This window comes from Drosophila busckii, chromosome 2R, assembly GCF_011750605.1.
Source record: "Drosophila busckii strain San Diego stock center, stock number 13000-0081.31 chromosome 2R, ASM1175060v1, whole genome shotgun sequence".
Classification (NCBI taxonomy): Eukaryota; Metazoa; Arthropoda; class Insecta; order Diptera; family Drosophilidae; genus Drosophila; species Drosophila busckii.
In genome coordinates, this window is record NC_046605.1 from 17305661 (window position 1) to 17333146 (window position 27486).

The 27486-nt window shown below is 36.8% G+C and overlaps 1 protein-coding gene across 1 annotated transcript; it reads left to right on the plus strand.

Moving 5' to 3' along the window:
- Nucleotides 1–2535: 2535 nt before the first annotated feature.
- LOC108596205 (uncharacterized protein DDB_G0271670) lies at nt 2536–26878 on the plus strand. Its single transcript, XM_033293104.1, has 2 exons — nt 2536–3125; nt 26074–26878. The coding sequence occupies exon 2, from the start codon at nt 26124–26126 to the stop codon at nt 26832–26834; it is 711 nt and encodes a 236-aa protein (XP_033148995.1). The 5' UTR covers nt 2536–3125; nt 26074–26123; the 3' UTR covers nt 26835–26878.
- The last annotated feature ends 608 nt before the right edge of the window (nt 26879–27486 follow it).

The following is a 27486-nucleotide window of genomic DNA, read 5'->3' on the forward strand; positions in this document are numbered from 1 at the left end:
AAATTCTCCATAAAAAGTTAATCTGGAATTTTTGCGGTTACTTAAATTTAATTTAAGTAAGTATTCTTCTAAATAAGAACTTTATTTGAAATCTATTCGGCAGTACTTAAATTATATTTAAGTAAGATTTCTGCATTTAATTTATTAAGCCGTACTTATTATATTTGTAACAAATTTACATTTCAGTAAGAATACTTTATAAAAAGGTTTATTAAATATTTTTACTTAAAGTACTTAAATTATATTGATTTTAAAATTTATTTGATATTTATTAGCATTGCCTTTTTATAACAGTAAGTGCATAGGCTTAGACTAAGCAACTACATTTATTTCTTTTGTAGATAGAGTAGTCTGCGGTAGTCAGACGCGAGAGAAGAAGAAGAAGACGACGACGTCATCGACACCTCCGATAGCTGAGCGATAGCCAAAGCGGGTGGGTGGCTGCACAATTCGGACAATATCCAGTCCTGACTGTGGCTAAGACTGTGTGCCAGTCAGAGAACGGCATGAGTGTAGGGGAGTTGGCAGCGGAGCGAGAGCGACCGGTTAACGTCGCTGCTGCATCTTCTGCCCTGGAAACTGGACAACTGGTCGAAAGTCCGAGAGCAGCGCGCGGAGGCAAGTGGAGCATGCGGTGTTGGGGCTTTTCAGTTTTGGCTTGTCTAGTGACTTGACTGTAACCTCATTGACCAGAAAAATGCAAGCAAGCAACAGCAGTAACATCACAGCAGACAACAAAACATCAAACGTGAATTAGTGCACAAGGTAGCAAAGCTGAGAGTGTCTGTCAGTGTCGATGTCTCTCTCTCTATGGCGGGGGGAGCTGTTGGGGCGGTGGAACACACAGAGAGTTGGCAAAATGTTCTATATTTATTGGCACTCTTCGGTTTGTGTCCATGCTGAGACTTGCAAGTGCGGTTAGTAGGGTAAGGGTTTGGGTTAAGCCGCCCAATCTGAGTCTGGGTGGGTGGGTGGTTGAGTGTTGCGACTAGTATCAAAGACATGGCCAAAGAGTTGACAAACTGAGCGCCAGATGAACCGAAAATTTGGCTGACGATGGGACTGGAGTCTGGAGTGTGTGTATTTCGTATACGAATTTCGAATTGGCATTTTAATAATTAATTTCATCCCAATAGTTTGATGGATTTGTTGAAAGCAATAAAATGGGGGTTGGGCGCTAAACCATAACACATAACTCAATGTACAAGTAACATGTCTTTTAATAATAAATTAAAGATCAAAAATAAAATATATATTTTACCAACAAAAAAATAATGATCTATTCATATGTCTACTTAAAAGAAAAATAAAAATAAGCTTCAAAATAAATTTTAATTTTTAAGTACTTTAACTCTGCCTAAATTAATCCTTAGCTTCATTTTGCTTTTTTATTATTTATTTACTTTTTAATTATATTAGAAGATTTTTCTAAATTTCTACATATTTATATACAGCTGTAAATGCAAATGGATTTTCTAAACACTTTTATCCTTGCGCAAAATAAAATAAGTAAATAAAAATTAGCAGTTGGCCAAGCCCACGTGCCCTGCCCCTCCCAAAAAAATGCTCTGGTCATCATCAACACTCCCACCCCGCTTGCATTCGCGCTCTCTCTTTCGTTTGCTCGCTCGCTCTGTCGCTCACTCTCTCTCTCTCTCTTTCGCTCAGTTAGTCTGTCCCGCCGGCAACAAGATAACATTGACAACAACAATTGCTCAAATAATTCGCTCACTGTAAACGCAGTGCACACTTGCTCTCTCTCGCAATGCTGCCCACCCACCCTCACCTACTCGCAAAAACACAAACACACACACACACACACACACACAGATAGACGAACGCGTGCTCATGCTCTCGAGCCAACATTCGAGTCGTTCAGTCTACTAGTGGAGGTTTGAGGTTTCGTCAAGTGCTCACTTCTCCTGCATCGTAAACAGTTATAGGCGCTGCTAACGTTGACAGCGCAGTTGCAGCAATCGCAGTCGGCAGCAAAAACAGCAACAGTGCTCATTTGTGCGCTTAATGACGTCATTATTTTTATTTTAACAACACTTGATAGCGGGCGGGGCAGCGACGCAGTAAAATATGTGCAATGCTCCTGCGCAGTCAGCAATGAACGACGACGACGACGACGGCGACGTCGACGTTACATACATGCATGCTTATGAGTGTGTGTGTATGTATTAGCTTAACCCCCCCTGGCACACACACACTAGCGCAGCCAACCATACGCTGCTGCTGCTAGCGTCGACGTCGTCGTCGTCGTCAGTTGGACACTGTCTGGTTATACTCTCGCTCTCGCTCTCTTTAATTTTAGTCTCACTCGCTTGCTCCTCCTGAGCTTTGTGTTGTTTGCTTCGGCAGCGGCTTCGGCAACGCTTTTGAGTTAGAGCTCGTGTTTGTCTTTGTCGTAAGTCGTCGTTGTCGTTGTCGTTGTCGTGGGCTGTCGTTGTTGCTGTTTTTGTTGCTGCTGCTGCTGCTGTTGTTGTGGCCGCGCTTTGCTACTTATGTTGATGATTGTTGGGGGTCCGGGTCCAAGCGCCGTTTGTGCGCCACGTTCATTCAGTCTGTGGACGACTTTGCGCCTGTACGTATCATACACGCACCGTTACGTTACGTAAGCGGGCACAAGACGTTCACGTTCGAACACGCACGCCAACCTACACACACACGCACACTCACATATGCTCAGTAGGCATTAACGTTTGTGCATTTTTCTGCATTCTTTTGCCGCGTGCGCCAGCAACAGCAACAGCAACAACAACAACATTTAACAGCTGCAATTGCAACTGCAACTGCAACTGCAACAGCAAACAGACGCAGCAAACTAGCAAAAGTGTCATAAAAGTTTTGCGCGCGCGTCTCACTCAAATCGTCGCGTGTGGCTTTTGATCAACAATAACAACTTTAAAATGATATTGCAGATCCATTGAGTGTGTGTGTTACAGTGTTTTGTTTATTAACTTAATCTATGCTGATCGTTTAAAACTATAACTTTCAATCAAAAGCAATCAAAGTGCGTGAAGTGAAGCAAAAACCAAATTCAATTACATCTATGCCAGTTATAAAAGGCTACAAATAAGCATAAAGTTTAATACTGCTGCTCAACAAACAAAAAACAAACGGTAAATTTATTATATTATTATATACGCATTAAGGAAGAAGTAGCATAAGCATAAGAAATTAAATGTAGCACAATAGATCGTTGATTCGTATTGCATGCAGATTTGTGATGCGTGCAGCTTCAAGAAGAAGCAGCGAAAGAGAAGTTCTGATAAATTAAATATGTAACAATTAGGCGCTAGCTAAGCAGCGATTGGTAATTCAAAGAGAGCGAAGTCAGAGAAAATAATTAAAGAGTAAAGTGTCATCAAGTTAAGTACAAAAGTTTGAAGCTTAAGAGCAGCTCTAAAAATTCTAGCAGCGGCAGAAAAGAAAACATAACAAATTAAATATAAACAGTAGTTGATTGTGATTTAATAGAACATTAAGAAAAATAATACATACATTTTAATATAAAACAATTATTTGCAAGCTACTAGTTGATTGTTAATTTAGAAAGAAAATGTTTAGTAGAGAAAATAATTAAAGTACATAAAAAATTTAATAAATTAAATACCAATCAATTGCAGTGTCATTGATTTAGTATTTAATTAAAATTAGAGCACACTAGTAATTTCTTATCAAAATAAAATCGATCAATTAGATTTAAAATTAAAGCAAAATTTTAATTTAATAACGAAACATAAGTCCTTTATTTTATTATAGCAAAACTTATAAAGTGCATTTAATTAATAAATAGCTGCTACATTATATTATTCATACAAAATTGAGACTCTGCACTAAAAAACACAGCAGTCTCTTAGTTTGCTTGAGTGACTTATCTTCAAAAACGATCGTTAGCTTTTATAATCGTTTACGAATTCCCTGTCACGCACTTTAACTTAAAAAAATAAAAAGTAACTGAAAATTACATCCAAGTTTGAATGCAGTTTTTATGTAAATCTCAGCCTTGACATCAAATGGCAGGCCCAATACAATAAATTAATGTGATTATTATGCAAAGCGCTTAAAGCGTTAATAACTTTAATTAAGCGTAATTTTTTTTTCTTTTTTTGTTGCTATTGCTTTAAGCTATGACAACAGGTTGAATTTGCAGCAGCAGCAGCAGCATCGTCATTAGCTCTTCCAAATTCAAATGCACTTGCTTGAGTTTGAAATGAGAGACAAGAATTGCTTAGAATTCTGACCCCTGTAATCTGCCGCGTGCTGTGTCTCTTTTGTTTAGCCGCACGAAAATAGATGCAGCCATCTAATAATAAAAGTAAACACACAATAAATAATAATAAAGCAGGCACAGTCGAAACTAAACTAATAATATGTTCAACAGCAGAAACGACAAACGCAGCAGCGGCAGCAATTTGCAACAATGAGCTGCTTAAATGTATCTGTGAGATACACGCTACAAACAAAATAGACGAAAAACGAACAAAAAAATAAATAAATATATATTCAACACATAAATAGTTTAATGTGCTAAGCCTTGCAAAATGATGACACCCCAACAACACACTAAAATTATATGAAATTGTATAAGTATATATACATATATATATATCTGTATAATATGTACAATTGGCATTTGTATGAGACGGCGACGGCGGCGGCGGCGGCATCGGCTTGTTGGCAAAAGTGCGCGCGCGCCACACGCTGTAAAAATTGTATCTAAGAGATACTCGTGCAATAAACAGCAATTCACACCAACACCAACAACAATCACAACAATAGCATTTGTAATAATCAGTTTCATTTGCAACCTGCGCGTTACAATTTTTTCTCAGTCGTTTTCCAGGTTCCAAAAATTATTTATTTCTATGCTCTTATGTACTAAGTACTGTACTTTTGCCTAGAAAACTTGACTTGATCACTTAACTTGTGCATTGTTCAGAGCTTACGCGGCTCGTTGGCTGGCCGGCTGGCCGGCTGTCCGCTTGGGTTCGTTCATTTAATTAAATATAATTAGCTGCATTAATTGCAAATTAATACAAAGTTTAGCTTTGCATTGTTGCCAAGCTGCAACTCGTTTTCCACGGCTCGTTATCGCATAGCGTAATTACTTAGTAGCTTGACCGACAATTTATAATGTTTGCAAAGCCGCAATACATAGATCTATCTATCTATCGTATTCTATTTGCCAAACACTTGAAATGCTCATTTTCGTAAAATTATTAATGACATTCAGTTGGAATTGCAGTTCGACTACACAATATATTCAAGTTTTCAACTCTATTCAATTGCAAGTTAATGAGTTAATCAGTTTAATATTAAGTTTGACTTTTCAAAATCAAACAACATTATTTAATCTGCTAATTTGCAATATTTTATCAAATACAGCTAAAGAGTAATGACAAAATAAACGTTTAGCGAAGTGAACTAAAAATATAGCAGTTTATATGCTAAAGAAAAATTAATTTAGTTCGAGTAAAAATAATTCCAAGTTATCTTGAAATGTATGTTAAATTCATATAAAATCCATATGGCTTATATAATAATCTTTAATTTAAAGAAGTATTTTCCTTATTGGTGAAGTTATTTGAAAAGTTAATATTTAAATATTTTATTTAAGAGCAATATAAGTAACTTTTGAATTTGTTGAAAGCATATAAATTAATCTTGTGCTGGCAATATAATAAAGCTTGTTAAGAATAGATATTATTTAAGTGTTTAGAGCTCATTTGTAAAAATTACACCAACAATAATTCAACAATACACCTATATTAAATTATATTTCAGTTTTAAACTGAAATTTTAAGTGTGTAGAGCTCATTTGTTGGAATTACACCAACAACAATTCAACAATACACCAATTTTCATTAAATTGCAGCTTAGTAAAGTTAAGTCAACAATACATAAATTTTAAATTAAGCTTCAGTTTTTAAAATAAAATTTGAAGTGTTTAGAACTCGATTGTTGAAATTACACTAACAACAATTCAACAATACAACAATTTTCAATTGCAGCCTATTAAAATTAAAGAATTAAAAAAAGTTTTAAGTATAAAATTTGAAAGCACTGGCTGCAAATATTTTTCCATTGCATTCTCGCATAATCAGATAAATCCATTAGGAGCACATGTTAGCTGCAAATGCAATTCTTAATTAGCAAATAGCAAGACATTAGAATTGCAACAACAATTATTAGATATTTAATAAAAATTGTTGCTGGCCAAGTTTATTTTGCATTTTTGTTTTTGTTTTTGCTGTTTTTATGACAAACGGATGACGAACGCATAAAAATGCAGCAAAAGACTGAGAGAGGCAAAACATTAAAAATAAACGAAAAGCCAGCGGCAACTGCAATCCGTCAGCCAGCGCTTGAATTCTTTGCCGCCACACCGCCCCCTGCCCGACAATGTGGCAACCACCTCCTCATCCGGCGTCACGTTGTCACTTTAAGTAGGCAAATCGTAAAAATTGCAAGCAGCAAATAAAAGAAAGAGATAAGAGACAAGCGAGAGAGAGAGAGAGAGGGAGAGCGAGAGAGCGAAACGGAAAAGAGCATAATGATGTGTGTGGAAATTTTTTGGCTTGCCGCCGCCCACCAGTTAATGAGGCACTCCACATGGAGACGCTAAGATCATCAAACAAAGTGCAAACCTAAGCTGCGCAATTTTACATGAAATTAAAGCAATAATTATAATGTTACCAGCTGCAGCTTGAGAGGATTGTGTTGATGTGACTTTTGATGTGCGTACCAACAATTTGGCTAATTTTACATAAAAGGCTTGAGCATTTTATTGCCAGGAAGTGCAGCTGTACTTCAAAAGCAAAAAAGTTTAATAGCTGAATAATTCAATTAATATAAATGTTAATTTTGATACTAAGCTAGCTGACTAGGGAGCATGCCACATGCCACAAACTGCTGCATGCCACTTCTTGTGGCCCACGCAAAAAATTCTTCAAATCCAAAAATGTTGCTTAGACTTTTGTCAGCGAACGCAACACGCTCATTTAATAATGAACAATAATGAACAGTAATAATAATCAACAGCAAACGTGCAAAGAGAGCGAGACACACACACACACACACACACATAAGCAGCACGCAAGCACACACACACACATATACACTGAGTGTTAGCATTTAGTGGACAAACGTATTTTTATCAACGAACGCGCATCATTTCAATTAAGAAAATGTCACAAGTGTCCCAATACAGCAACAAGCAGCGCGCTCGCTCTCTCTCTCTCTCTCTCTCTCTCCCTCTCACACACACTAGCGCGCTCTCTTTCTCTCTATATATCTTATTGTAAGCCATTCCAGCAGAATTGCAGCGCACTTTCATTTCAAAACTTGCCTTAAGCGCATTTCGTGTAGCAAGTTTCCCTTCTAAGCAAACTGCCCCTCCCCTCGCTTCACCCCTCTGCTCAACTAATATTATTTTAATGGCTTATTTTTGGAGACATTTCTTCTAATTAATGCGAATTGTCACACGCTAGAATAAAAACAACGTCAAGCGACTTCGATTCGCCTTCTAATTCATTACATTTGTTATTGTTGTTGCTCATTCTTAATTAGCAATTAAATAATTTATGCTTTGCGTTTTCAGTTTTGGACGACATGAAACAATAATTAATTTTGTTGCTACGTAGCCAAAAACGAAAAAAAAAAAATAATTTGCTCTATTAGCAATTAAAGTTCTTCCATAGACCATTGCGTGTGTCCATGGCCCAGGCTATTGTTGGAACATTTGATGGATTAATAAGTGCCAGTTAGACTAACGTTATGTAATAAATCAATTAATCAACAGCTATCAAATGCCAATGGGCTTGGCAGCTTAGCCACTTAGCTGCTAAAAATTTAACACCTGCTTAACTGTTGCAGCATCCCCCAAGTAGAAGCTGCTTGAACCTGCCTCAAACCCCAAAACGCAACCACAAGCAACCCAAAGCAACCGAAAACATTTCTCAAACGAGCAAACAAACAGATAAAGAGCAAAAAAACAGCAGCAAGCAAAGTTTGGGTACTGACCTAACCCGCTGGAGCTCGTAGCTCGTAGCTCGGAGCTGGGCGCAAATACCGTAAAAACACTTTACGGAATTTCTCAACGCCTGGTAAGCTGTGGCACGGGCGTAAAATCAACCCCCAAAATGCGCACTACATGCAGCAAAGTCGTAAATGTCGTAACTGCTGCCGCCCGCCGGCAAAAGAATCAAATGGCAGCCAAAAAATCTTTAAAAACATTTAACGGATTGTGAGTTTGTTTTCATTTAACAAGCATTAAGCCCAGCCACAGCCAAAGTGTTGACATTAAAATAATAATTTTAATTGCTTCAAATAACAACAAAGTCCGTTTTTTTTCGCTAACCCTTTTTTTTTTAGCCATGTGTGGCATCTATTTAAACACAAAGGGTAATTAACATTTTTCTTTCGCAGGATAAGCAGCTTGTTTAGCCAGGCCCAAAGTCAAAATGAGCTTAGTCTAGGAAAAAAAAGGTACAAACCCATAATAGCCGCTGGTTTGGTTGGCTTGTGTTTTATTTTTTTTTATTTGCGGTTTTGGCATTGGGTTTGACTTTGGGTTCTGCTTCTCCAGCTTGGCAAGTGCCCTTTCAACACCTTAAACAAAGCGTGAATTAAGTGCTCCAGATTTTTGTAGCAGCAGCGGCGGCAGCACTTAATATAAACAAATTTGCAGCAGCCACAGCGCGTACATGCAACATGTGGCATGCGGTATGTGGCATGCGGCATACAGCGGGCACACACATTTACCCTAAGTCGTCGTCTTTGCCAGCTAACTGCGCAATTAACTCGACAGTTGGCAACGCCATCTGACGACTGCAACATGTCTCATTAACTGGGCGGCCAGATGCTACTGTTGATGCCACTGCCACTGCCGCTGCCTCTGCCGCTGCCCCTCAAGCGTATGTCAAGCGTAAAGTCACATTTAATTGCGCTTAATTAACAAAAAATTAAACGAAATAACACTAAATGCCACAAGGTTTTTCTTTATCGGCATTACTTTTATATATTTAGTTAATGTTGATTATGAACAGTAGCATATTTTTTATAAAAAAAATTTAAAAGTTAAATAAGCTACATACATTTAATTAAATGTGCTTTAAAAGTAAAGCAAAAATTAATAAAGAGTGTGAAAAACATACACAAAATTTATTGTAGGATATATAAATTAAATAAGCGAAATACTTAAAATTAATTGTGCTTTTAAGATAAAACAAAAAATATTATAAAGAGAGAGAGAGAGAGAGAGAGAGAGAGAGAGAGAGAGGGAGGGAGGGAGAGAGAGGGAGTTAGGGAGATATAAACAGGTCCAAAATTTCTTGTAGGATAAATAAGTTAAATAAGCTTTTAAAATGAAGCAAAAAATATTATAAAGAGAGAGATATGAACAGATGCAAAATTTATTGTAGGATAAATCTATAACCCAATTTGGATTCTGGAATTAATAGTTAAATAATATAAAATAGAGTTTCTAAGAAAAAGAGTCTGTTGTAATCTCTCTAGACTACTCATGAAAGATTTATAGAATAGTTAGTAGTATAAACATTGAGAGATAATGAAACAAAATTAATGAAATAGCTTATAGAAACAAGAAAATTGATTAGACTCAACAAATATGATTATAATGATAATTATATAAAGCAACGGTTGGTTAACTAGGGCAGATATAAATAAAAGTATTGGCAGCTCAGGTTATTTGGAGTTAGATTTGGCATATTTTTAAATAAATTTGGAAATAATTTATAGACTAAAATCCAGCATATTTTCAACTGCATAAAGCAATAACTTTAATGAACTTAGGCATAAAAGTAACGAAGCTTGTTCTGTTTTGCCGATTGTTATCTGAACTTGATCGTGTTAGTCTGAGCCCAATAAAAAAACGCTGGGAGTTTATTTTAATGCCTTGCATTAATTTTCATTCAATTGATAAATAGTTTGAATACTTATCTGCTGAATTGCAGAAATAAAAGTTATATAAAGTAAAGTAAATTCGTTTGGAATATTATGCTAAAATACGCATAGATAGAGAAATATGCTTATCAAGATTTAGTTTAGAAGGATAATACTAGAGAAATATGCTTATCAAAACTTTAGTTTAGAAGTAGAATACTTAAGTCAGTTACTGCTGCTAAGCAAACTGGATCAATGTTGCTACTTGACGCTGTAGATTGGGGGGCTTCGAACTCAAGTATCGTGTCGAGCGCTATATGCCGAAAGAAAGTTAAATAAAAAGCAAAGCTATTATGCTAGTCTTGCAGCCTTTTGTTGCCAATGTGGTTGAGCTAACAGCTGTTAACCTCTTGTTCCCACTGGCCACGATTAACAACATAAACGGCAGCAAGGCAGCAGCCTTAATTGTTTCGCACTTAATCAAAATGAGCAGCAGCAGCAGAGGTTAGTCCAGAGCTCGACTCTGGTAGGAAAATGCTTAACCAAAAGTTATACAAAAGCGTTACGTAGCTACGCTGTGGGTTGAAATTGTTGCTGCTGCAAAAAATTGAAAACTAAAGAGCAACTTGGGGCGCACGCCAGTCAGTAAAAGGGACACACACACAGACACACACACACACACACACACAGGCAAAAGCAAAGTAGAGAGACAAATGTTGACGACGACATCAACAGCCAGGCCAATGTGAAAAGAAAAACGTTTTATGAGCTCATTCACAAAAAGGGACAAACACATACACACACACACATAGACACAGACAAAGGTTTGGGGCTACAGCAAGGAGCCAAAACAACCTGTTGCATATTTCAGCAACAAAACTTGCCACTAAGTGTGGCAGCACTTATTTTTTTTTCACTCACTCACTCACTCTCGGCTTGTCTGTCTGTGTGTGTGTCTGTGTGTTTTTTATTTGGTTTTCTCCAAGTCGTGTGCCAAAATTATATGTTTAAAGGCATCAACACGTTAGCCAAGCCAACAGTCTGTGCTTTTGTTGCTTTTGTTCAGCTGGCCCTATTTGCTTTTGTGTTTAAGATTTGTAAACATGAGTGCTGTGCTCGCTGGGGCTGGCGCTGTTACTTTTGATACACTTTGTTAAGCCAAATAGAAAAGGTAGTAAATATATTCTTAAGTAGCAGTACAAAACCAAGTCTCTATAGCCATAACCGATTGTAAATTTGCTTATATGAGCAACTTTGTCATGTTCTCAGGCGTAGCAGCTGCAAACTTAAGCACAAGCGTATAAATATTTTATTTATTTATTTACAATCTTAATTATTATACAAACTAAGGCCAGCGACTCGCTAAGTATAAATAATTTAGCTACTATCGCATTCAATTTTTCAATAGCTTGTCAAAGTGTATTCAAAAGTTGGCTGCGCTACAACTTTATTCTTCCCTAGAATTTCCCTCGTTGTTTGGGTTCAACTGTTGAGACTTTGCAGCTTTAAGGGTCAGGCCAGGCCTCTCTCTTTCGCTCGCTCGCTCGCGTGTGTCACATTAAAGCGACAGCGTTTGTCAACGCTCTAGTCAAAGCTGTTGGCCTGTTGCTCTTAGCCAAAGTCAGCACAGCGAAGGCGCCGCCTGTTGATTGCGCTAAATGTTCGTTTAGCTGAGGCCAAGTTGTGTCCAACAGACAGACGGACAGACAGACAGAACGAGCAAATGCCTTGGCCATGGCCAAGATGTCTAAGACGTGGCGGCTTTTCAAGCATTTACAACTTTATAAGTTGGCGCTGTTGTTTTTGTTTTTGTTTTTGTTTTTACTCTTGCGCCTTTTTTTGTGCGCATCTTTGGCCAAGGCACGTGACGTCACGCAGCTTGGCTGATGTCTCAGATTTTTCGCACGTTTTTTGCTGCTGCTGCTGCTGCTGCTGTTTGCTGAGCTTCTGTTATTGCGGCGATGTTGCTTGCGCGTTTGTGTGTGCGTTCGCTTTTCTTTTGCTTACAAACTTCCACAATCTGTGGCAGCAAATCTTCTTTCCATTCATAAACCTGCGTTGCTTCATTCAAAAAAAAAAAAGCTTTAGCACCATTTTTGGCGTCATATGTATTTGCGCCTGCTTATTTATGAGTTTTGTATTTTATGTTTATTATGGCCGACACAACGATTGATGTGTCCGATTAGGCGGGTTGGCTGCCAACCAGTTATCTGTCTAGCTGTATGTGTGTGTGTGTGTATCTATGTGTAAGGTAAATGTGCAAAGCATGTGTACAACACAGAAACTTATCTAAATGAGCGGCGCTCATTTATTGCTTGCAATTAACTGGCGCACATTGCGTATGAGTAATGCGCATAGTCAAACGATCGACTTGCGATTATTATACGCTTGCATTTAGAAATAAATCTATAACAGCAACTGCTATGCGTAATAAAACTAAAAAATTAATTTGCATACATTTAAAATGCATTTCAATATTTAAAAAATAAATGCACAAGCAAAATCTAGAGCAGCAACTGCTATGAGAAAATAAAAGTCATTAGTTTAAAAAACTAGTAACATACAATTTAAAAAAAAAATGTACAAATTTTTTTAAATTAATAAAAAAACATTAAGCAGTAGTGTTCGATTTTAATAGATTTTTTTGGTATTTGTTTGCATATTAAAGCCACTGAATATTTTCCTAAAATCATAATAAACTAATGTATATGCTTTGTTTTTATATTGAATATTATGTTTTAAACGTTTTATGTGAATTTATTCTGATTTGATGATAAAATTATATTTTTAAATTCAATTTAAATGCTTTAAATTAATGTGACTGTTTTGCATGAAGTTTGTATTTAAAAAATATATTTAAATTTAATAAAAATGTAGTAGCTCGAGTGTTTCATTTTAAACGATTTATGAGCTTGAACTCTTCACTGTGCCGTACCTTCAATCAAGTTCAACAATTGTAGACTAGACAATGATTTCTGATTTCTTTATGCATGTGGAATGCCAAATGCAAATGTTTGCCAGGGCTACGACTTGCATTCGTTTCAGAGCGCCTGCAATTTATGAAGCCCCAAAATGAGCGCAAATTTCAATGCTCACTCATACTACGTTAATATTTGTATGTGTGTGAATCGAATTTGGCGTTCAATTGGCTATAATTTCTGATAAATTTTCCATTGTACAAACAGACATATCGACATGTATTTAGTTTATTTGTGCCTAAAAGAAATTCATGATAAATAAATAAAGCTGCAGTCAAGTACGAAAATAAATGTTATAGATAGATGCAATATTTATTACCAGCATTTTGTGCACTTTGTGAGCCAAGTTTACAGAATTTGGCAACGAAGGCAGCAAGTGATAAGCTCACTATAAATTTAACAATCTCAAGAGCCCAAGCAGGCTCAACATGACTCGGCTAATTAGCCGCTGCCTGCATTTATTTACAATAATTAAATCTGTCAAGTTGGAAATATGAATTTCAATTTCAATTGAAGCATAAGCAACTCAAATACGAAAATCAAATCCAATTACAACAAAAGCCAGCAACAGCAAAATAACTCGTTAAATGAGTAAGGTCTCTCTCTCTCGCTCTCTTTATCTCTCTCTCTCTTTGTCTCTCTGTCTCTGTTGCAGTGCGCTCGGCGTTGTGATTTGTGATTGGCCAAGAGTTGGAGGCTACGCTGGAATGCTGTCGCTGTTAATTGGGCAAATTATTTTACTTATTATTAATAAATATGTATTGTTGTTTATTAATTGGCATTATTGCCAGTCTCATTTAAAATTGCGTCATTTGTGACGCGTGAAATACATAAATGAAGCAAAGAACGAGATAGCAATATCATAAAAGAGTGAGAGAGAGAGAGTGCGAGGCTGGGGCTGCATAATTTGAATTCGACAGTTGAAAAAATCAAATGCGTCGCACAAATTTAGAAAAATTAAAGGCGACATGTGAACTTAAATATATTAGTAAAGCGATATTAGTTACGATTTTGAGACTAAGCTTATTTGTTTAGCATTTAAGCTTGAAGCTTTATATTTTTAGAATACTGTATATAAAAATTGACAAGATTAGTACGTTTAATTTATATTATTTTTATAAAATTGCGTTCCTGAAAATTTTTTTTAATATTTATTTTGCACAACTTGCAAACTTATATGAGTACAGGGTCTCAAAAAGTGTCTTATGAGCCTTAATTTCTCCATTACACACCTTTATTTGATGTAGGTATCGTATTGATTTGAATGGTAATTGACAAATGTTAATAATATTAATCGTAATCGATGAAAATCCCCAGATAATTCTAGGGTTTCTTGTAGAAACCATGGTTTTATTTTCGGTAAATATACTGCGGGTTCGAAGAGAAAACTTCACCACAAAATTTTGATCTACATATGAAAAAAATACTCAAATTGAAATTAAAATCATTGTAAAGTTTGTTTAGCTATCAGATCGACGCAGCTTAGAGTCTTACACTGTCGTTTACGTCCGACCTTCGAATTTTTTCTAATTCTATTCTAACAAATATTGAATTTTGCGGCATTGGGACAATTAAGTGGTCACTTTCGAACCCTCAAATCACAACAGTGTAATGTAAGCAGCAGAAGATCGATACGCACACACACACGAGCACGCACACACACACACACGCAAAGTAATCATGTGCGCTTACTTGAGAGAGCGTAAGATCGTCGTGTAGAAAAATTAACACATTTAAATGACTTTCATTAAAAGTTGATTAATATGGCCCTGATTGGTTGTGTGTATTTTATTTTTGTTTTCTGAGCTCTGAGTTCCATTTGTTGTTTGTGCTTTCTTCTGGTGGCTCATTGGCGTCATTTGCTGTGCCTTCTTTCAATTATTGTCGCATAAATTGAGCATTTACTGTTTTCTACTGATTTTGATTTTTATTAATTTACGTATTGAACACAGAGCGCGCTTCGTTTTTTGTGTTGATTTCCAATCAAAGAACTAACAACATAGCGAACACACACACTAACACACACACACAAAAAGTTCAGATTGCTGCTCAATATTTTTCAATGAGCCGTAATTTAGTCTCATTTAAATAAATATATTTCGTTGATTGGCTTCTGCATTATTATATAGATGATGTCGTTATTGTTGTTGTTGTTATTGTTGCAGATTCTGTTCAAACAATTGCGATAACGAGTTCAATGTAATGCTATTTAACCTTTTAATAGCAAAGTCTTAGATAATTTTGCTTTTAAATTGCAGCTAATATTAGTGGTATAAATTTATTATTGATTATTGATTGAAAGAGAAAAGAGCTGCTTAAAATTAAAAAATTATTTTTATATTAATTGATAGAATTGACTTTTTCACATTTGGATTTTAATACAACATATAAAATTATAAAATCAATTTTATTATATTTATATAATTAAAAACTTATTAGTCTTCAAAATGATCTTAACATAATTCAGACTAATAAGCAATTAAGTCAGATTAATAAGCAATTAAGTAAAGCAATAATTAGCTGATAAATTTTTTTACTAAAGAAAATGTTTTTAAATTTAAACTAAAAGTTAATTTGCTTGTCAATATTTTTTGGTATGAGCATTTCAGAGGCCTACAAGATATGTTTATATCATTCTGTAGAAATGCAAACTTTATATTTAACTTAAGTACAACAAATCGTTGTTTGCTGTAATATACAAATTTCTATATTACAAAATTTAATATAAAATTTTAAAGTTAAAAAGTAGTAAAACAAATGTTTGCTCTTGGCATCGTTATATAACTCTAACTAAGCTATAATTATTTGACTGAGATATATGCATAGCTAAAGTTGGCTCACGCACACGAGCACAGCGCAGCGCAGCTTTGACTGTCACGCATTTAATGAGGCTCGGTGGTGACTGTACCTGTGTCTGTCTGCGGCGGCGACAACAAATTGACGCATTTAATAATCATTTATAGTGGTGCTGGTGGTGCTTGTGCAGTCGCTAATTTCTTGCAGGCGTTGCGCGCACTTTCAAATTGCCCTCATGCAATCGCGCGCGCGAGCGAGATAGCAACAACATGATAGAGGACGCATGCGTGCAGGCCCCCACTGGCGTTGCCATATCGCGTCGCTTGGGCGTTGCTAGTGTTGCTGTTGTTGCTATTGCTGTTGCTGTTGGCTGCTGGCTGCTGGTGTCGTGTTGCCTTCGTTGCCGTTGTTATTGCTGTCGTCGACGTCGCATAATTTACATTAATTGGCACACGGCGTCGTACATATAAATTTTTTGCGCGCCTAAACTTTAATTTCATGCGTGCCATTTGATTTTAGCTGTTACTCTTGCCTGTTGTGCCTGTTGCTGTTGCCACTATGTGCGCAAATTATAGGCAAGTGTGACGACGACAACAGCAACAGCAACAACTCGCGTCTGTTGGCAGCAGAATTTAAGTGCAGCACAGCAACTAATTTGTGGCATTTGTTGGAGCTGAATTTTGGGGGCGCCGCTAGGCATATTTAGGCATCTAGTTATAGGTCTTTACATAACTGTATATGCCAAGACAATCTCCGCTTGGCCGTCCCATAGGTACTCAAATTTCAGTTGCATTTTAATGCCCAAAACCAACTTTCAAGCTCGTAATACTTTCCAACACATACAAATGTCTATAAGCTATCGCTCAAGTACAGTCTTGGTTAGTTTCTATTCATTTTTAAATTAATTATTGCATTTTAATACCTTAACTTTCAAAATCCTACTACTTTAACACTTTCCAACACTTCTATACGCTATCGCTCAAGTAAAGTATAGTTTAGTTTCTACTTCTTCATCAATTAATTAACTCCATAAATATGAGTTGCATTTCAATGCCCAAACTCGTAACACTAAGACACTTTCCAACACTGCTATCAGCATAAGCGATCGCTGAAGTAGAGTCTAGTTTAGTTACTCCGTTTTTAATTGATTAAGTCAATAAATTTGAGTTGCATTTTAATGCCCAAAATTAATTTCCAAACTATTGATACTTTCCAACACTACTATAAACACATTCATATGTCTATAAGCTATCGCTCAAGGCTAATTTAGTTTCTACTTCTGCTTCAATTAATAACCTCCATAAATTTGAGTTGCATTCTAAACCAACTTTATAGCTTTGACACTTTCCAACACTGCTATAAGCACATACATATGTCTATACGCTATCGTCCAGTTTAGATTATAGCCCTTCTTCGATTTAATAGGTCAATAAATTTGAATTTCATTTTAATGCCCAAAACTAACTTTCAAACTCTTAATACTTTAATACTTTCCAACACTGCTATAAACGCATACCTCTATACGCTATCGCTTAGGTACAGTCTAGTTTAGTGTCTACTCCCACTTCATTTGATTAGCTCAATAAATTTAAGTTGCACTCTAAACCAACTTTAAGGCTTTGACACTTTTGCAACACTGGCTGGCACGCTCAAGTACAGTCTAGTTTACAGTCTACTCCTCCTTTCAATTAATTAACACACTTTCACACAGCGCATTTCTTTCTTTCTGGCGACAATTTTCGTTGACGTCAATTTTATTTGTCGTTATTTTCATTGCTTTTGCTGCTGTTGTTGTGCTCATTTCGCTATATCAGCAGGTCAAATCTCAATTAACAAATATAACGATTTTGTTGTTGTTGTTATTGTTGCTTTCTAGCTTTCTTCGCATCTATCTCATTGCTGCTTGCAAATTTTTCTCATTTTTGTTGCCTTTCTCGTTTAACTAACAATTAAAAATATTAATAGAAATTTATTTCAATTGAAATCAAAAATTTCACTACATTAGCAAGTGGAACACTTGCAATAAACGCACACACACACACACAAGCACACACATACATGCGTATTAAGTATAATTAACCATTTGCATGTGAGTTGAAATTACGAACTAAGTTCATTGCCTTGCCCATATTTTGAAGTAATTTTCCGCAAGCCAAGCGGCTTTAGTTCATAACTAGTGCGCTTAAGAGTTAATTAAAAGCCAACTGTGTAATCGACTTGTAATCAGCTTATATACACAACTATATCTATGTCACTCAACTGACAGACATTATTATGCCCCAGTAAGCTGCAAAAGGTGCAGAAGCAGACTAGAGTTCAATTATAACTATCTCTCTCTCTCTCTCTCTCTCTCTCTCTCTCATACACTCAACATGCCCTTTCTCTAATGTACAGGGTATAGTTAGATATATTGCCAGCGTTATGCATATAATAAAATGAGTTACAATGCATACAAAAGTCCAACTTACTGTAATTATGACGTTGTCGCTCTGTCTGGCCCTAATGTCCGGGCCCCCATTGTTGCAACTGTGACAGCTATGCTTAAAGTAGCTTTTAATAAGCGTTGCCAGCAGTCGTAAAAAAGCAAAAGGCAAATAAATAATTATAATAAATAAATAAAAAATACTAGTTAGAGCTGTGTGCACGTATAAATGCAATCGTAGTGGCAATTGTAATAACTGTTACTCAAGTACAGTCAGCGCCATATGCAATACACACACACACGTACACACTCACTTACATTTATTTATGCATGTGCGCATTTGCTTGCACCTGCAGTTAAACTGATTACAGTAAGCAACATAAGTTAATTAACATTGTAATAAAAATGTCATCAACTATAAAATAATTTTATTTTATTTTTATTAATTTATTGACATGTAAGTTTTTTTTTAAATAAATACAAGAAAATAATATATTAGCGCTTAAATGCCATATGGCAAAAAAACAGTGTCCAACATAAGTTAGTTCACATTGTTATGTAAATGTAAACATAATTTTAAAATTTTTAATGCTACGCCTCCCTTAGTTTTAATCATTTATGAACAAGTTAGTTTACTTAACTAGCAAATAATTGTTTATTACTTAACTTATATTGCTAACTGTCATTTTTATAGCAAACAGTGCGCAACATAATTTATTTTGAATTATAGTAAAAATGCTAGTAAGCAAAAAGACATTAAAAAATTTTGCTTTATTTTAATTCATTAGCAAGTTAGACTACATCATTAAAATACTAGAAAAAAATATTTTAGAGCATAAATAATGTTTCGAGTGTTTGATAAAAATAAAAACGTAGATCACAAGCGTTTAATAATTTTATAATATTTAATGGAACTCTTGATACATTTTAATAATTTATTAACAAGTTGGTTTAATTGTTTTCCCATCAATACTCCACTCCACCTCTAGAAAAGCTCTCCAATAGAATGCTTAGAATGCTTTACTTCAATGCTTAGATAATAATTGTTTATAACTTATAGCTACATGGCCTTATTATAATAAACAAGTTATCACTACTTTTATATTTAATCGCAGCTTATTAAACGCATTTAAATGCAAGCTTGTTGACGAATCATTAAACATATTTTGACCATGTTTGAGCTTGTTGGCCATAAGCTCAACATGTGCGATCGTTTAATTGTTTCCCTCATGGTCTCTGCTTGACTTTCATATGCTAGGTTATATGTAAATCTTGAGCTCGAACATCTCTTCAAAGTGTTTGCAATCTCAACACAATCGTCAGCCAGTTAATCGATTCAAAATTCGATTACTCCAACACTTTCAAAGTCAGTCGACTGTGCGAATTTCGCAATCAACTCATGGCATGAACAAAATTTATACGCAACCCTAAATGATATAAGCAACCCTTATAGCATTTTATGTTACTCTGTGCATGTTAAACCCCGCGGCTAAACTCTAATTATAATCGCGTATCGCCAGCGTGAAAGCTCCAATAGACCTTTGTCAAGTTCGAATAATTCCAGTGCGCTCTATCTCACTCTCATGCTCCGACTTAATTCCAACTCTAGAGTTGTCATTATGAGCCCACACTGTCGCATTAGTCGCATCCCAGGCGGCATTTGCATTAATTTTGCAACGCCAAAAAAAATTAAAATTCAAAAACGAAAGAAATTTTCATAATGAGCACGTACACAATCACTTACCCCGGACTTGGCCTCAGACCCCGGCACAGGCTTAACACAGAGCCAACATGCAACCTGCAAAGGGTTTCGCGTAAATTCGCATTGTGCTCTCAAGGGTTGCAAAAAAATGTTTATAATTAGTTGTAGCCGTTGCCCGGTGCCAAATGCAATTCGCAGCTCAACATAAATAAAAAAAAAAAAAACAAGAAATACAACACATGTATTTCATTTTTTCGTGTGCTCTACTTTTATTTTTCCTACTTTTTTACAAAATATTTAGACGTTGATTATGAGCCCCGTCCTCTGTGAGCTTTGAGCAAACGATTTTGGTGCGTGCTCAATTGGGGAGTTTTCAGTATAAAGTCCCGCCCCCCAACTGCCCACGTGGCATTTCTTTTGTTTTTCGCTAATTTAGCAAAATTATGTTTTGTGCTCTCATGTCATGCGTGATTCGTGTTGCACTCGCTATCCATTATTCCCCCGACTAGGGAGACCAACGAAATTTATATTATACAACTGCAGCACGAATGTCGAATGCAGCGCTGCGAGCTCTCTTTCAATACACTACAAAAGGAATTGGCTTAGACAGATGTCTTGCGAGCTTTCTTTCAATACTACGAAGAATTAAGCAACTCTTCAAGAGGGTCCTAAAAAGGTCTCAAGGCATTTCTCTTCCTTTCGCAATAGAAGAAATTACATGGAACCTCTATCTCCCTCGTTCTCAGACCTCTGTCTTGATCAAAGAAAGAAATCCATTATCGAATTGTGTCTTACTTAGCTATAAGCGTATTAACAATTCTATATATTTACTTGAAATATTTTCTGATTTGCTTTTTTTTCTAATTATTTCCCCTCTAAATGAATTAAAATTGCCAAATGTAGGCGGGTTTGGGTAGAGAGGCGTTTGCTTTTCATGCAAATACAAAATGCGAATAACTCATTACGAGTCGCATTAAGGATAACGTGTGTGTGTGTGAGTGTGTGTGTGTGCGTGTGCAGAACTCACGCTATGATGTGTGTGTGGGGTTGCTTTTTAGCTTTAGCTTGGTGCTCGCCTGGGCTCAGCTACTCCCATGACTTTGACTTCTTTTCGCTGGTGGTTTCTCTCTCCCACTCTCTCTCTGTCTGTCTCTTTCTTTTGCCTATTCCGGTCGAGCTTGCACATGTGCATTGTTGTCGTAGTCGCTGTTGCTGTTGCTGTTGGCATTGTTGTATTGAGTACGCCTTTAGCTTTGTTGTTGCTATTATTATTATAATAATTTTTGTTGCTGTTTCTCTTGCTTTTGTTGCTGCTGTTCTTGTTGTTGTTGTGTTATTGGTGCGTGCTGTGTTTGAATCACGCAAATTTCATTATTATTATTTTTAATGATTTCAGTGCAAAAAGTTGACTGCAAAACAAAAAACAAAATAAAACACACAGTTAAATAGTCCACTGACCGGATTGCATTGCATTTTGTGTACATTAAGTGGACTCGAGTTGCAGGGCCCAGTGGATCACGTATGTAATATAATGTAATTGCCCGTGCCATACCATTTGATAATGGTCTCAATATATATCCCAGGGTAAAAGTAATTTGGCTTGTGTGGACTCTAAACGAGTCTTGACATGTTGTCCATAGATTATTTGCTTGCAATTTTATGCAATTTCTATTGGTTTTTTTATCTGTGCCAATTTTCGAAGCGATAAATTATAATTTTTATAGCTGCCTGCTTTTGATATCGTTATTTATTTTAATTGTGTAGCTTTATTAACGTTTTGGTAATAAAACTATCTTAATAAGACAAGTTGCCAACACAGGATTTGAGTAATTTATGATACAAGTTAAGCAAAGATTTATTTTTAAGCTTGGAAATATAATGCATAAACTGTAGGAATTTTTATCCTAAGACATAGTCGAATGTGTTAAAATATTATTAAAAATATTTTATATTTTATGAGTACCAGTTCCGAAAATAACGAAAATTAATATGAATTTATTAAAGTGTATTTCTTAGTCGTGTATGTTTGAATAGCAGCTGCTTGTTCATAACATTATGTAAATGCTATATGAGACTTAAACCTGAGCATATTTTATTATAATATAAGAGCTGAGATGCTGCTGTAATTGTAAGCAGTGAATGCTAATTAAGTAGAATTAAAGCGTGTTTCGTAGTCATGTGTGCCACAACTTGTTAAATTATGCAAATGCCAAGAATTAAAGCTATAAGTGAAGAATATATGATACTAAACTCCACTTAAAGCGTATTTCGAAGCTGGGTCTCACCAAGCTGAACGCTAAATAACTTTAATAAAAGCGTAGTTTGTAGTTGGTTGTGCCAATTCAAATAATTCAAGCAATAAGCGAATATATAATAATATTGAATTGAATTTAAATGTTTTTCTCTCTGCCTGACTGCCATGAAGCTAACTTGGATACAGTTTAGGTGTTTAATGGTGTTTTGCTATTAAAGCGTATTTCAAAGTCAGGTATTCAGCAAACTTTTGCAAAGGATTCTTGAAATAAGCAAACGTCTGGGCAGTTAGTGCCATCTATTCATAATGCGCCCACCTTTATAGCTTTGTTTCGTGTGTAATCGTGTGTAATTTTTAAGAAAATTGCACGTTTATAAAATACACACACACACACATGCTCACACACATACACGGACGATTACATAGACTGGCTGCTTAAGTGCATGTCCACCAACCCTTTGAAGCGAACAACCCTAAAACAATGCAACGTTAGGCAAACAAAATTTTAGCTCATATTAGTATATTGTTGTGTATGTGTGTGTGAGTGTGGTGCTTGTGTATGTGTGTGCGTAAATAAATGTTGCATAAATAATTTCAACTCAATGACTTAATGTTGCTCTTGCGTTTCTACGGGGCTAAAGGAGGCGCATTATTGATTATTTGCTACAGCAAACGGCACTCGAAAAGTTTTTGGCTGCCGAAAAGTTGCAAGCAACACTTCCTTGCCACCACCCACAGCCCACTTCCTTTGGCAATATGCAATGTGCGGTTTAAAGCTGCAGCTTGAAAAACATTAAAGCTGCAGTCTTGGCTAATTACAAATATCAAAAGGCCGTTCATAAACTGAAGTCGTCAATTGCCGGACGAAGTTTTCTAATCAAAAAATTGCTTTGTGCCACATTTGTGGCGATACCTCCAAATGGATGGCAACAGATATTTATGCATGTGTGTGTGTGTCTGTGTGCTACAATTTAGTCAAACTATTAATTACAACAAGTTGCTGCTGCTGCTGCCGCCGCTGCTAACAACAACTTGTTCTGCTTGTTGTTCCTAAGCTATGCGAAAAATTATTGATGATTTTATTAATTTGAATATTGGCTACGAATTGCTGGTGGTGTGTGCAACAACGACAAAGCGTTGACCAAGACATTGGCGCACAAGCGGCTTGAAATGATAAATTTTTGCGCTGCGGCTGCTGCTGCTGCTGCGGCCAATAGAAAGTTGCATGGAAATTACAATTTATGGCTTGAATTTTTAGCAGCAGCGGCAACAGCAACATGTTGCAAGCTTTGCGTTGCAGTCAACAAAATGAGTATAATTAGACCGGTTTCTAATGCGTTTATGTGCAACAGCGTTGCATGTTGCATGAGCGAGAGACGCAACAGCGAAAACATCAAGTGCTCAATTTGAATTATAGCTGGCCTGGCCATAGCGATAATTAATCGTGCTATTTAGTGTGCTACATGAAATTCTACCAGTTTGCCGGTTATTGATTAGATTTGGTTGCAGCAGTTGTTGCCAGGAAGCGTTCAATGTTGTTGCAACGTTCAGTCCGTTGCTGCTGCTGCTGTTGTTGCATTTTGAAGTTGCAATTTGGACAGACTTTTAATATGCACAAATTGTACTTAATTTGTTTGGCACATTTTGTCGCTGCCATTACAATTTGCTCATGTTGCTGTTGCTGTTACTGTTGCTGGTGTCTAAACTTTCACAACATGTTGCCAAGGTGCAGCCTCAACAACTCCGAGCAGTCGAGTTCTTAGGCAAAGTAATTATTTAGTTTAAGCATTATTTTCTATGCTCGCATTGTTTGCTGCTTATGCATATGACCAGACACTGGCTTCCCCGCTCTCCCTTTGCCGTTTGGCCCAGACATTTGCATGCAATGTTCAAAATTAATTATTACGCCTCTGCCTCTGCCCATGCAAGGAATTCTACCCCTGATAGTGGTGACTCCCACACTGCAGCCCGCAGTGGCCCAAAATCTACGTCTGACTCAGGCATTGCATGTCCTGCACACAACTTGCAAGGCACGCTCTACCCCACGACCCCCTCGTACTCTTTTGTGGCTCATTATAACCAACGGCATTGGCGACGTGGCCGGAAAAGTGCGTTCGTTGACTGCTGCCGGCTGGTCAGCGTCGTCGTCGTCTGTTGTGAGTACGATTCCGATTCCGAGTACCGATTCCGACTCCAACTTTTGTTGTTGCTGCTTCTGAGTTTGAGTGCAGTTGCTATTGTTGTTGCTGTTGCTGTTGCATTGGTCATGGCAGCTTTGCATTATTACAACTGCAGACAGTCAGAGTTGCCAACACAACAGCAACCAGCAACACAGACAAACACACACACACACACACACACTTGCATATGCGTCTGCATTATGCATTAAAATCAACGCCTGTTTTGTGTTCTTGGCCCATTGCAAGGCAAAGGCAAAGACATGAACCGGACCAAAGCCAAAAACACAAAAATCGACACACGCTGTTTACATTTGTTGTTCCATTTTCCAAGCCAAGCTAACAAATTGTGCAGCAAAATACATAATTTCCAACCTCTGCTCCGCTTTGCTCTGGCAACAGACAGCTCGAAGAGATTTTGAGATCAACCCCCATCAATTGACTGCAAGTGAACAAAACATACAAGTTACAAATAAAATACGCCCAAGTTGAATTCACGTAAATGTAGCTTCAATGCAAGTTGGCTCAGTAGTCTTTGCCGACTGTTAGTTTGTCCAAATCTAGGACTAAGTAGAGTCTGAATTCAGTTTACACATTTATAGCTAAGGTCCTTTTTTTCATTGCAAGCTAATCGATAAAAGTTCAAACTTGCATAATCAATTGAACTGAATTTACTTATCAACAAATGTACATAAGTTTATCCTTTTGGAAGAGTATGAGTTAGGGAAGGAATATCAGTTACAAACCTAAAATAAACACACGTAGGGATTCTAATACTAAGAATCTTAAGAAAAACCCAATTGAATTGAAGTTTAACATCCAATCCTGGGAATTTCGCTAACATCTTTAAACTTCAAGCTCTTCCAATCGAGGAATTTAAATTCACTCTCGACCATTACCGCTGATATTTAATATAAAATAAAGTTAAGGATTATAACAATCTAGTTTAAAATTTCGATTGCATTGAAATGAAGATGCGGAAGATATTAAAACCAGAAATAAAAATTCGCTTTGGACGATTTAAGAATAATCAGAAATCAAGCCTACCGCTTAGTCGATAGTTCTGGGGATTTCATTGCTCCCCTTTTTCTTATACACTTTGACATTTTTTTAAATAAATGTCAACATTAAATTAATAACTTTAACACATAAGCACTACTTCAACGTAATGGGGTTGCTGGTCAAATGTATGTACATATGCTCTCTCAATTATACATAAGTCGAAATTCTTAGGCCAATTGTTCTCTTTTTGCTAACGCACCTTGAATCCATCTCTGCATAATTTACGAGCAGCATTTTCTATATACACACACACATACAAGACTCGGATTCGGACTCGAACTCAAACTCGAACTCGGACTTTACATATGGCAAAAACTTTCTTACCAGACGTAGACGTAACTCATACGCTTCGCACCACCCAGGGCTGCAATGTGGTGGCATATAAATTTTAATGCAAAGTAGGTGCAAAATTTTCGATTACAGCAGCAGGCAGGCAGGCAGGCAACCCCCTTAGTGGCTGGACATTGTGGCAAGGACTCGAAGGCAACGAGGCAAGCAGCGGTTTTGCATTTGCAAAATGATGTGGCATGTGTTGGCCACCCTCAACTCCTACACCCTCCACCCCCTCCAGACACTAAGTAGATGTTGCTGTTTGCTTTTGTGTTGCTCGTGTGCATTGTTGGTGTTGTTGTGGTCAACTGCACGGCTAGAGGGATAATTAATGAAATTAATGCGAGAGCGTACACGGGAGTTTTAAGTGCACGAAATAAATTCTAAATTATGAGCCAGCCCCAGACTATAAACTTTAATATTTGCATTTCTAATTGCAGACAGAACAGCAGCAGCAGCAGCAGCAGCAACATGAGAGCAGTTCAGTGACATGGCCGAAGGCTGTGAGGATTCGGTTGCTGCCGCTGAAGCCACAACGTCTCAGTATAAGTTAGATAAGATGCTGGGTACCGTGCTACCTTGTGAGGCAGCAATTATTGCAACACCCGGCAGCAGCAGCAACAGCAATAACAACAGTAACAACAGCAGCAGCAGCATAGTAAAGCGAGAATTTTGTGATGCCAGCCTGATGCCAGGTGCCAGTGTTAATAACAACAACAGCACCACCAACAACAACAACAACAACAATACCAAAATGCAAGCATTAATATGCGCTAACAACAACAACAACAGCAGCAATAACAACAACAGCAGCAGCAACAACAACAATGCAAATAGCAGCAGCAGCTCTTCATCGTCTTCATCATCGTGCTCATCCACATCGTCTTCATCATCGACCAGCACTCTAACCAGCTGCACCACAGCAGCCGTAGTGCCCTCCAATAGCTCCACAAATGCCAACAAATCTCCCAGCTCCGGCTCACCGTATTCCCAAAGCGGCAACATTGGCATCGCCGCCATGGCCAGTCCACTGCGTGAGCACAGTCCGCTGCTCCCAAGTCGCTGCTCGCCTGCGGTCGCCGCAGCGCAGTCGCCACGCGGCGCTGCCACGCCCACATCACAGCCATCAGCATCGCCGCACAGCTCATCCCAAGTGCTAGCCCTGGCGCTCAACATTAAGACCGAGTCGGTGAGTCGTTAAATGCAACACACAAATTTGTTTTCATTACAATCGATTTATGAGCAGCTGCATAATTTATAAAAAAAAAAACGATAGGGAGTGAAATATTTATTTTAAAAATTTATACAGTAACAAAACTAAAGGAAAATGTTTGAAAAATAGGCAATTATATATTTTTAGAAATGTTTTTCAACTTTAAAAATTATTGTTATGGGTTCTATTGCTAATTTCTTTTATAATACTTATGTTCAACAAAAGTCTCACAAAAAAGTTCTTTATATATCTATATCTATTTTTCATATTGTTCACTCTTCCTGACATTTGACTGAACTAATTTGATTTATTTTTTAACTGATTACCATAATTAAATTATATAATAGTCAAATATTTAGTGTCCATTGTACTTACAGTTCTATTAAAATTTGTTATTGATAAATCCGCTATATCTATGCAAATTCCACACATCGTGACTTAATCTCTATGACGTTGATGCTAAAATTTAATTAGCAGCTATGCCAAGTGTTGCAACAATTGTTAATTAGTAACACCAACAGTTAATCATTAAATCATGCATGCAGAGCAGCAGCAGCAGCGGCTGCTTGCAACAATTTGTGGCAACTGTGTAGACCAAGCATCAAGGGCAAACAGATTTGTGCCACTTAATGTATTGCAG